Source organism: Desmodus rotundus, chromosome X, assembly GCF_022682495.2.
Source record: "Desmodus rotundus isolate HL8 chromosome X, HLdesRot8A.1, whole genome shotgun sequence".
NCBI lineage: Eukaryota > Metazoa > Chordata > Mammalia > Chiroptera > Phyllostomidae > Desmodus > Desmodus rotundus.
Window position 1 is genome coordinate 60510090 of NC_071400.1, and position 10289 is coordinate 60520378.

The window sequence follows — 10289 nt, forward strand, 5'->3', positions numbered from 1 at the left end:
GGGCACCTGGCCCCATGCTTGGAGTGGAGGAGGGTGCCTGTGCTGGAGGGGGCCCTGAGGGGACCCCAAGGGTCCCCAGACCAGTGTTGCCCTTGTTGACATGCTGGGACTTCCTCACTGTCAGGAAGGGGGGGTGGCGGCCCAGCCCTGGGGGTCCAGTGCTCCTTGTTCCCCACCTGGGCCCCTCTCAGCCTCTTGGGGAGCTGGTTAGCCAGGAGGGTCGGGGCAGAAGTGTGGCCGGGGCGGGCGTGGAGGCTGGCCGTGTGCTGAGGGTGGTCAGCTCGGCCCTCCCCCTGATGAGGTGGGACGCTCCCAATAGGCTGACCAGCCATCTCCTCCCCTGACTTCATAGTGAGGTGGGTGAGCCTGGGGAGGGCACGTGGCAGGGACCTCTCCTCTGCTCCTGGCACCTATTGGTGAGCAGGGCTCGGGCATGGGGACTGGTGGCCTGGGTGACCACACAGCTCTCTGGGCCTGATGTGGCGTCCAGGGAGGGGACAGGGACTCCAGGTTAGCTGGCTCAGCTCTGGGGCCGTCTCCTGGGGTGGGGGGCACCGGGCAGGCATTTGGGAGAGTAAGGGAGGCAGGAATGTCTCCTCTCAGAGGGCCCCGCCCAGGGAGGGGCATGAGCTCTGGTGACTGGGGAGGGAGGTGCGCTCCTTGTATGCAGCACCCTGGGTGCCCAGTGGGCCGAGGGGAGGAGGGGTGCCTCGGGCATCTCTATCTGCCCACTGGTGCCGACCTCTCTGGGCCTGGCTCTGCCTCCTCCTGCCCCTCCCCTCTCCAGCTGGGTAGCTTCCAGAAGCCTCCAGAGTACACCTGCCTCCATCCACTCCTGGCCTTTGAGGACAGTGGGAGGGATAAGTGGGGGGCCAGGGAGTTTTATTCCGCTGTGTCCTGAGTCCCTGGGGTGGACTGCAGACTGGCCACCTGGAGCCCGGGGCAGAGGTCCAGCCCCAGGTGTAGGAACAGTAAGGACCCAGTACCCCTTTCCAGTTCTTTAAGTTTCTCCAAGCCCCTGGTAGTCCAGCTTCTTGGAGACATAGGATGTGTATCCCTTGGGCTGTCCTCTTGGAGGTTGCCTGCTTGGAGCCAGGATGCAACTGGCTCAGGAGGCCCTGTCTCTAGCTCCGCAGTGGCTGTTGTGCAGCGTGGTGGTCAAGGCAGAGACTCCTCTGGGCATGCCCAGTGCTGTCTGCTGCTTCCCCTAGACCTGTCAAGGGGGTGATTTCATGGGGGAGGTCAGTAGTGGTATTTCTGGGCTCCACCCATTGTCCCACGAGCAGGGCACTCTATATCCTCTACCCCCAGGATGCACCCAGCTCCCCCCACGGCCACCCTCAGTGCTGTGTCCAACACGCCAACAGGACCCGTTGGGCCAATGGAAGCAGAGCCATGATCTGTTAACCTACAAGCAACTGTTGCCCCTGCTGTGTCTCCAGCACAGCTGCAGCCCTTGGAGGGGAAGCTGGGAGGGATGATGGGCCTGCGTCCTGGGGAGTAGGAGTGCTAGAGCCCTCAGTTGCCATTATCGGGGTGGGGGGCCTCAGAGCCCTAGGAGGCTTTTGGGAGGGTGGTCCCCTTGAAGTTCTCAAGGAAGGGAAGTAGTCCCAGAGCCCTGGAAAACACTAGGTGGAGAACTTCAAGCTTGGGGTTTCCTTGGGGGCCTATGGAGCCCTTGAAAACCTTGGGTTGGGGTACCCAGGGCACTAGGGAGCACTCAGATGCCCTTATGGGGCTCCAGAGCTCAGGGGGTTGGGTGTGAAGCGTGGGGATAGGGGTGCACAGAGCTCTTGGCATCACCGGAGGGGTAGAAGAGCATTCAGGGTCCCATGAAGCCCTGAGGAGTGAGACCAGGCCTGAGGGGATGTCCTAGGGGAGATCAGGACTCCTGGGGATGGGCGTGTTCTCAGAGCTTTGGGGCAGGAGGCTCAAAGCCCCTTGGCTGGGAGCCCCCAGCAACCCTTCATCTGGCACATGGTAATGAATGGATGTGGTTGCCCTTGGGGAATACATGAATGAAAAGGGGGCGACATCACAAGAGTGTTTGCCTCTTTTCTTGGGTAGATGTCACAGTGGCTGCCAGGCACACTTACCTAGCCTCCCTGTTTTTCCTGAAACAGATGGAGAACCAGAGACTTAGGGAAACTGATCTACCTAGAAGCCATGCCATCTCTGTTCCCTTCCTTGGGATGCCCCACGTCCACTCCCCTTCCGCTCATGCTGTCCCTTTTCTCCACCCCAGCTACTCCAGAGCTTTGGTATGTCAAACCTTGCCACTTCCCCAGGCCCCACATAGGGTTCACTAGGCTCCACCTACCTCTCCAGTGCAACAGCAGTCCCAAGCACTGCTTGTGGGGGGTCCCTCCTAACATACTTGATTTGGGATCAGTTGCTGAAACAAGCTGTGTCACTGTGCCCCTCTGGGGTCCTGGTTCAGCCTACTTGTTCTGCCCCTCCCCCCCACACATGCTCACTGAGCTGAGCATCAGTGATGCGGCAACATTCCCTGACCCTGCCCCCCCCCCCCCCCCGCCCCGGCATGCAGCAAGTGGGTGTCAGCGCTTGCACTAGGATGGTAAGGGGCAGAGGATGGAGGTCTGGGGAGTCCATGCCACAGGTGGCAGCGGCTTGCAGCAAACAAAGGAGGCTGTGGCTGTGGGATTGGTGAGAAAAATAAAAGCAATTCATTTCTTTCATTGCTTTGTACACTTCAAATGCACAAAAAGCACGTGTTCCTTTCAGGAAAACATACAACAAATGTGAGGCGAGACTAGGATGCAGCAAGGAGAAATTGCCAGGAGCTGTGCGTAGGGAGGTCCCAGACCCAGCCCTGACCTGAGCTGGCCATGTGGCCACAGACAGCTGGGAGCCTCCAAGGCTCAGCAGCCCATGGGTGCACGTGCTGGTGCTGCGTGGGTGCTGTGCCAGACGCGAAGCTGGGGCCCACTGAGTCCTACCAGCTGTAGCAAGGAGCCGGTCAGAGGTGAGATGGATGGATGCCAGGGCCCCATCTCTCCAGGAAGCCCTGGCCTCACCTGTGCTTGCCATCTGCCTGATTGGAGCAGATGACAGCTCCGTGTTTTTCCAACCTTTGCCAGCAGTGTACCAAGAGAATGCACAGCCTCACATGGCATTCTACCCTGTTTCCTTAGCATGCACTTTTAAACACATGTAAAATTTGAAGATTGTGAAATACCCATGACAGAAAAACTGGAGATAAGAATACAGGCAGCTGAAGAATTGCCCACAGGCGGGGCATTTCAGAGTCCTGGGAGCCTTCCCCATGTCACTGAACAAGCAGCTTTCCAGCAGGCCCACAGAGCACAGCTGCCCTTAGAGGCTGAGTTTGGCATCAGCTCTTCCTGGTTAAAACATCTGCGGGCAGCATTGTGCATGCGGCCTCACCTGCATTTCTAACTGGGCTTTCCTCACCCTGTGGTTCTGCAGTAATTTTCATAAGTAGTTACAAGTCTGGGAGTGGACCCCACAAGCAAAGCACAAATATATCTGTGGGTAGAATATGATCCATACCCCAAGCCCAAAGCAAAAAGGGAGAACCAACAAAGCCAGGTGGTAACCCTGGAGACCCCGGTGGAGGCCCCGAGCAGAGAGGCCCACCCCTCTCTGAGCAGGAAGAGCCAACTCTTTAAAAATAAACGGTCTTTTTATTGTGTGTCCACGAAAACAAGAGTCAGGGTGGCCTTTGGTTAATCCCCACAACAAGGTGACAAGAACAGGAGGCATGCAATGACAACTATGTTCTCCTCTCCAGAAGGATCTTGCCCTCCTGGGTCCTAAGGATCAGAGGCAAGCAGGGTCAGGAGACGCCAGAGCAAGGCCCGCCCAGGCCCACCATGCTATGGAGGGCCTGGGTCTGCTGCCTCCCTGGCAGGACAAGGCAGGGGGAGCAAGCACCACCCCAGGCCAGGCCCAGCGCCCCTAAGCTAGAACACACAGGAAAAAATAAAAACAAACCCACCCCCCCTCCCCAAGCAAACACTGCTAAGGCAATTGGCCAGAACTTCCAAGAGCAGCTGGCCACGAAGCCAGACAGACCCTCAGGGCTCCGTCCAGAAGGGGTTGCTATCCTCGGCCTGCATGGAGTAGTACACTAAGAGCAGGAAGGCAGCAAATCCCAGGAAAAGGAGCAGCTGGCCCCAGAGTGGGACCTGGCGGTCCTGGCCCAGACCAGCCCCAGGGGCCTGCTTCTCTGGCCGGATGGCACGGCGGGCAAGCCACGATGGGGTAGAAGATGAAGATGAAGATGAGGACACGGGAGTGGTGGAGGATGTGGGATAATAGGACAGGCCCAGGGAGCTTCTGGAAGCGTTGGAAACTGGGCGGTAGTGCGCGATGCTCTGGTAGGCACTGTCCCGGCCATACATGGGGTGTTCCCTGAGGCAAAGAAAGGAGCAGATGGACCAGGAGGGCCTGGGCCCAGGATCAGTCCTGGTCCCTGGCCCTTCCCACCACTCACCCATCCTTGCTCTCCTCTTCAGAAGAGAAAAGACCGTCATCATGCACCTAAAGAAGAGAATCAGGGTAAAGAGATTAACTGGCAGGATCAGAATGGTCCTTAGTCCAAACTTCCCTGACTGGCTTATTCTGACCATTGCTGAAAGGCCAGGGCCCTGCCTGCCTCCAGAACCCTTCTGAATTCCTGGCCTGTACATGGGGTTTTGCCACTTGCTCAGTAACTGTCCTGGCTGCTTGCACCTACCTTCTACTCCAGGATTCTCAAAAAGAGCTCAAACCAACCTCCCAGACCAGGGTGCAGAGCGTGCCCCATGTGTTCTAGTCAAACAGTCCTGACACACCCCTGACCAGGCAGGTATCGGATTTCCACATTTCTCCCTGGAGGCTTGAGAGCCACCATGTGCACCCAGGAGCTCCCCTGATTTATCCAAACCCAGCTATGACTCCCTGAGGTTGTACCCAAGCACAGGGTGCCGGAAAGCTCACTCACCTGGTGGTGAAAGGTGTCAACATCTGAGAGTGAAACTGGGTTCTGGCGGAAGCCCTTGGATGTGCCCGCAAACTCAGGCTCCCCGTAAGTCCTGGTGCTCAGGTAACTCTCCTCATAGTAATCATCATTATAGCCTTGGGAAGAGGGAGCAGCAGTAGCAGAGGGGGCAGTGGTGTCCCCCACCTGGCCCAATGTCCTTAATTCGATTCCTATTTGGGGCCTGTGACAGTTTCCCCCCTCCAGGACTGCTGAGGGACAGTGGGGATTGAGGTCTCAAGTCCTCCCTGATACTGAGGTCCCTGAGGGAGTGGAATGAAGATGTCAGGGCCCACCCCACGGGTGCCTTACCCTTGCTCTGGTAAAGTAAGGCGTCCTCCTTCTTGGGCAGATCATACATATCCGAGTCCACCGACGCTGAATCTAAGTCTGAATGGCGGGGGGGGGGGGAAGCAGAACCATTTGCCCCCAAGCTCCTTTCCCCATGTCCCTCCTGGCCAGCGCCCCTGCGACACCCGTGCGATCCAATCCTCCCTACAGCCCAAACCCAGTCCCCACAGACAGAAGGTGGGGCTCTGGGGTGGGGGCCTCACCGGAGAACCGAAAGGAGAAAGAGGATGTGGACGTGGACGAGTTCGAGGGCGAGAGCCTCCGTCTCTGGGTCTCGTACTCGAAGATTTTCTTTTCATAGAGCTTACGAGTGGATCCTGGCCAGACACAGGGTTGCGGTGTGGTTAGGGATGTGGGGTGGTCCCGAGCATGAGCCTGGGGCGTGAGGAGGGAGTCCTGGGAGGGGGCTAGGGCCCGGGGGGGGGGGGGCGCAGGGCCGAGTGCGAGGAGGGGGCCCGCCCGCCGTCGCGTACCCACAACAGGTCCGTGCGGGATGTTGTACTGGCGCAGCACGGCGGCCAGCTCAGCGTCCGACAGGACCGCGTAGTCGTCCATAGCTGGCAGCAGAAGCCTGGGGGCGGCCCGGGCCTGGCAACACAGGCCTAGCTGCGGCTGCTTCGAAGCGCGGCTGGGACAGCTCGAGCGCCTCGGGAGCGGCAGAACCGGCGTTACGCCTGCGTCACGCTTGCGTCACAACCGCGGGCTCCACGGACTGCGCGCGCAGCGCAGGGCGGAGCCAGAACGCGAGGAAGCAGCCAGCGCAGACCGGTACCGCTTTAGGAGTGAGCGGGGCGGGGGACGGTGAGCCCATACGTCACAAATGGGCGGGATTAGCTATAGGAGAAAGAGGGGCGGGGAGTGAGCAGTAGCCAAAGCTGTGCGGACTGGTGGGACCGTGGGAGCAGGCGGGGCTGCGCGCCGGGGGGAAGGGGCGGGGTTGGCGAGCCAAGCGTCACAAGCTGTGGAGTTTGGGCCAGACTTGGAAAGGGGCGGGGCCTGCGGTGAAGGAAATGAGTAGATTCAACAGAACAAGGGAGCGGGGCGGGGTATAGCGAGCCCCGGCGTCACCCGCTGGTGTGTAGGAGCGAAAAGTGAGGAGTGAGGCCCCTGTGAGTGGAACCGGCAGAAACCGGCCAGGGCCTGGGAGCGGGGCGGGGCCGGCGCACTTGGAGTTGCTTGCCCTCCATGAGTCACGTGGGCCCGCCCCATCCCCTGCAGCTCTCGCTATCCCGAGCTCTACAATCTGGGGTTCCCCGGTCGTACCCCGGAGGATCACCCGGGTAGTAGCTGAAAGGGGCTGAATCCTAAGGGTGAGCTGTGGGAAAACACGGGGCCCAGGCCAGGCGCTGCAGCGACCGCTTGGAACACTGGTGGAGCCTGGCCCCTAGGCTGCCCCCGTGCCTTCCCCCAGATGCCCTCTCTCCCTGGCAGGCCTTTCCATTCTACACCGCTCTGCGCGGCGCTAGCCTGTGCACCTGCGCCCTGCGGTCCGCACCGCTTCCCTCCCTCCCTGCTCCACCCTGGAGGAAATGGGGCACTGGGCCAGGAGGCTGCCAGCACTCTAGGAGCAAGCAGTCTTGGAAGGGACCGGGCATGCTAATGGGCACTGGCAGAGGGCACCATGTGACGTGTGCACAGACAGCCTGGTGTTGCCGTCCACCTGGGGCACTAGGGGTTTCCTCTGTTCATCCCAGTGTGACCCAGAAGGTGGCCAAGCAGGGGGCCAGGGGTCCCCTTCCAGACCCAGAGTGGCTTGCTCAGGGCTTCCAGTAAGGCTTGGCAGGCTCTGAGCACTTGGGTCTGGGTGGACTTCGGTGCCACGGCAGTACGGGCCACCCCCCTCCCCCCCCCCCCCACGACAAGGGACCTAGGGACTGAGGGGTGCAAACCATAGAAGGCACCAAGGTCTGCTGAGGAGCTTGGTAAGGGCCTTTGTCAGTACAGGTCTGTCCCTTGCAGATTCTACACAGCCAGTGGAGAGTTTGAAGCCAACTGAGGTGCCCCTCCCTGGGCAGGCCCAGAACTGGGAACATGTGGAAATGAGGTGCTGTCCTTGGTATCATAGATGACAGCTGGTGACAGGGAGCAGAAGAGCGGAGGGATCTGGTTCAGACTCAGGCTGCCTGGCTCAGCTGGTGAGGGTCACAGACTAGTTCTCCATGAAGATTTCCTCATGGAAGGGAGAAGAGGTGGCCACACAGGGGGTGGTAAAGAGGTAGGGACCTGGTTTGACCATACACAAAGACCCTCAAAAGAATTGCAATTGGCTTGGTTTTAGAGTAAAGGCAGGGCCTGCTCTGCCTCCTGAAAGATGAGGAGGAGGTGTGTGCGTCCCCAGACACTTGCATGGCTTCAGAGCAGGGAGGGAGATGGTGTTTGGGCTCTGGGCTGCTCAGAGGCTGCCTCATGGAATTTGGAGTTCTGGCAAGAACCCATTCCCCAGCACCTCTCCAAGCCTTCTTTCTGCAATGTTGGCCCATGTCCCAGAGGCTCAGTCCTCCCCATGCCACCCCTCCCTGTATGCATCCAAGCTGTTTCCTTATGAGGTCAAGGAATTCTAGGTTTGCCTTCTCCCCAAGGAACACCCCCTCCCCTGGCACCTGCCTCGGCACTCTGCCTTTTATGTCCCCCACTGTTGTTCCACTATGAGGTCCCACCACGGATGGCACCAGGAGGTTGAACTGTGATGGCCCCTAGCACCTACCCTGTGGGCTTCTGGAGCCCAAGTACAGCCCCGCTGCAGTACAGATCCATCCCAGACCATCAGAAACCAGGGAGAGCCCTTGACCATCAGAGCTGAGAGGTCCTCTGCATCACCCCTATCACACAGAGGAGAAATTTGAGGGACCAGAGAGAGAGGAGACTTTCCCAAGGGCCCAGAGTGTAGCGATTCATTCATGGACTGTTCCCCTAGCCAGTACCTAGTCCTCGTGGCAATGGCCTGGACAGCACAGCCCAACAGGGGTTCCAAGTCCTCGGAGGGGCTGTAGGGCCTCCACAGAAGTCTTCCTGGGAAGAGTGAACAGAATTAAGGAAAAGGAGTTTCTATGGTAACAGCAGCCAGGGTGAAAGGGCTAGGAAGCCACTGAGTCCAAGTGAAGAGTAGGAAGACAGTTTCTCCTTTAAGGATGGGGAATGGCTTCTAAGCAGTATATTGTATAACTTGCAATTCCAGCCAGATTGAAAGTTGTAAGGAAAAATAATATCAACACAAATAACATTTCTCTGGACAAAACTTAACTTTTCTCTTCAAGGATTTAGAGATCCTTTGGGTTTTATCTGGTATTTGAATGCTTTGAAACAGCTCAGATGGTAACAAAAGTCACAAGATGGTGATTATTGTGAAAATGTATGTGTGGAAGATTGTCACAAGCCACGTAAAACAGTGAATGGTTAGCTGACCAAAAGTCTCTTAAAGAACACCTTGTGTTCCAACCCTAGAACCATCGGTTCATCAAGGAGCTGTTGGCAAGGCCGGTTGGAGAGTCAGCCTGCCCTGGCAGCAGGAATGGAGCTAATTCTAGTGGTTTTCCGAAATCTTCACCACAAGGAGCACAGGTCTTTCACTTATGACATTTTTTTTAAACCAGGGAACAGCTGGTGCTATACAAACCTTCATTCTCCCTAGACCTGGAAGAAATAGAGACCAAGAGCTGTATGTGTGGGGGTGGGGTATGTGCAGGGGGGAAGAAGTGTAAAGGATTCAAATGGAGGCAGGGGTCCCAAGATCCAGTCACATGGCCACTGCCTCCTCCGTGCCCACTCCCATATTGTACCCCTGGCAATGCCTGTGGAAGGTAAGTTTCCCTCCTGGAAGGACAGCTGTGGCCATAAGCTCCAGCACAGCCACCTGGGCTGAATTCAGGCCATTTATCAAGTGTTGATAATCCACTGCCCCTCCCACCCCGCACCAGTGTTAATGGTGGGGGGTCCCACAAGAGGGAGCAATGAAAGATGGAAATAGTGGCACCGCTAGGAGATCCCACCATGGGTCAAGGTAGGAAGGTCATTGCCGGCAAAGCTAGCAAAAGCAGCAGTGGATGCAAGGAGGCTTGGAGGGGGATTAGCGCTTTCCCGTTCTGTTTAACTGTAGATCACCAAATACATTTAGCAGGTGTGACCAAGCTTCTTCCTTCCTCTCCCTTCCTTCTTTATCCCTCCCTCCCTTCCTTCCTTCCTCTCTCTCCTCCTCTCTTTTAATGAAGTAGAATAGAATAGAAAATATCAAAGTGCTTTGCAGATACTAAGGTACTAAGGGGGAGCAGTTTTGTGGAATGTTTGTTTCAGTTCTGTGTGTCTGGCTGTGTGTGCGCACACACACTGGCTCAGAATGTAAAACGTATATAGTTCTTATTGTGGGCAAAATGTTAAAACGGCACTGCTTTATGTGGCCTTCCTAGGAAGTGACATTTGAGCTGAATCTGAAGCTACCAGGAAATGGGCACATAGAAGAGGAAGAGGGAGCCTGACAGTGCCAGGGTGTGGCTGTGCCCACCCAGCTCATGAACTCTTGGGTCTTTGGCTGCACCTCACTGTACACTCCCAGGCTTCGGGACTGCGCCTGTTTGTGCTCCTAAGAATTCAGTACGTTTCTGCTGCCCACTGCCAGGCCTGGCACCCAGCAGGGGCCAAATCAGTGGCAGCTAGGCCGCTTGCTCATCACTGGGCTTGGGTCCCTGCCCCACTGGGGCCTTGCTTGTAGTATGGTTCAGTGGACACCTGCAAAGGCCTGTTGTTTCCCTCCTCCCCAGAGGGCAAAATCTGACTTGCCTGGCCAGCCCAGGTTTGGGATAAAGACAAGGGCCCTGACTGTGAATGGCTCCCTGGAGGAGGTGGCCTTTCTGGCTGTGTTGAGACAAGGGCCCTGCAGACCCCGCGGGCTCTTGAGACGAACCTCCCCCCAACATCACCCCAGCGGCCCTTGACGAGCGGT

General features: G+C 57.6%; 1 protein-coding gene across 1 annotated transcript; it reads right to left on the reverse strand.

The window, feature by feature from the left end:
- Positions 1–3648: 3648 nt before the first annotated feature.
- EMD (emerin) lies at positions 3649–6048 on the reverse strand. The gene is made up of 6 exons (XM_024551157.4): positions 5830–6048; positions 5560–5673; positions 5318–5395; positions 4970–5103; positions 4481–4527; positions 3649–4398 (listed from the first exon to the last, which is right to left on the reverse strand). Exons 1-6 carry the CDS (start codon positions 5909–5911, stop codon positions 4062–4064), a joined length of 792 nt encoding a protein of 263 aa, XP_024406925.1. The 5' UTR covers positions 5912–6048; the 3' UTR covers positions 3649–4061.
- Between the last annotated feature and the right edge of the window lie 4241 nt (positions 6049–10289).

What these genes read in the sequence shown, in the direction of transcription:
- EMD (XM_024551157.4), bottom strand. Translation starts at nt 5,911, where the DNA reads ATGGACGACTACGCGGTCCTGTCGGACGCTGAGCTGGCCGCCGTGCTG. An exon ending in CCCGCACGGACCTGTTGTGG is followed by an intron (nt 5,674 to 5,829) that starts GTACGCGACGGC and finishes GTGTCTGGCCAG; the next exon opens with GATCCACTCGTAAGCTCTAT. An exon ending in TTGACACCTTTCACCACCAG is followed by an intron (nt 4,528 to 4,969) that starts GTGAGTGAGCTT and finishes TCTCTTCTTTAG; the next exon opens with GTGCATGATGACGGTCTTTT.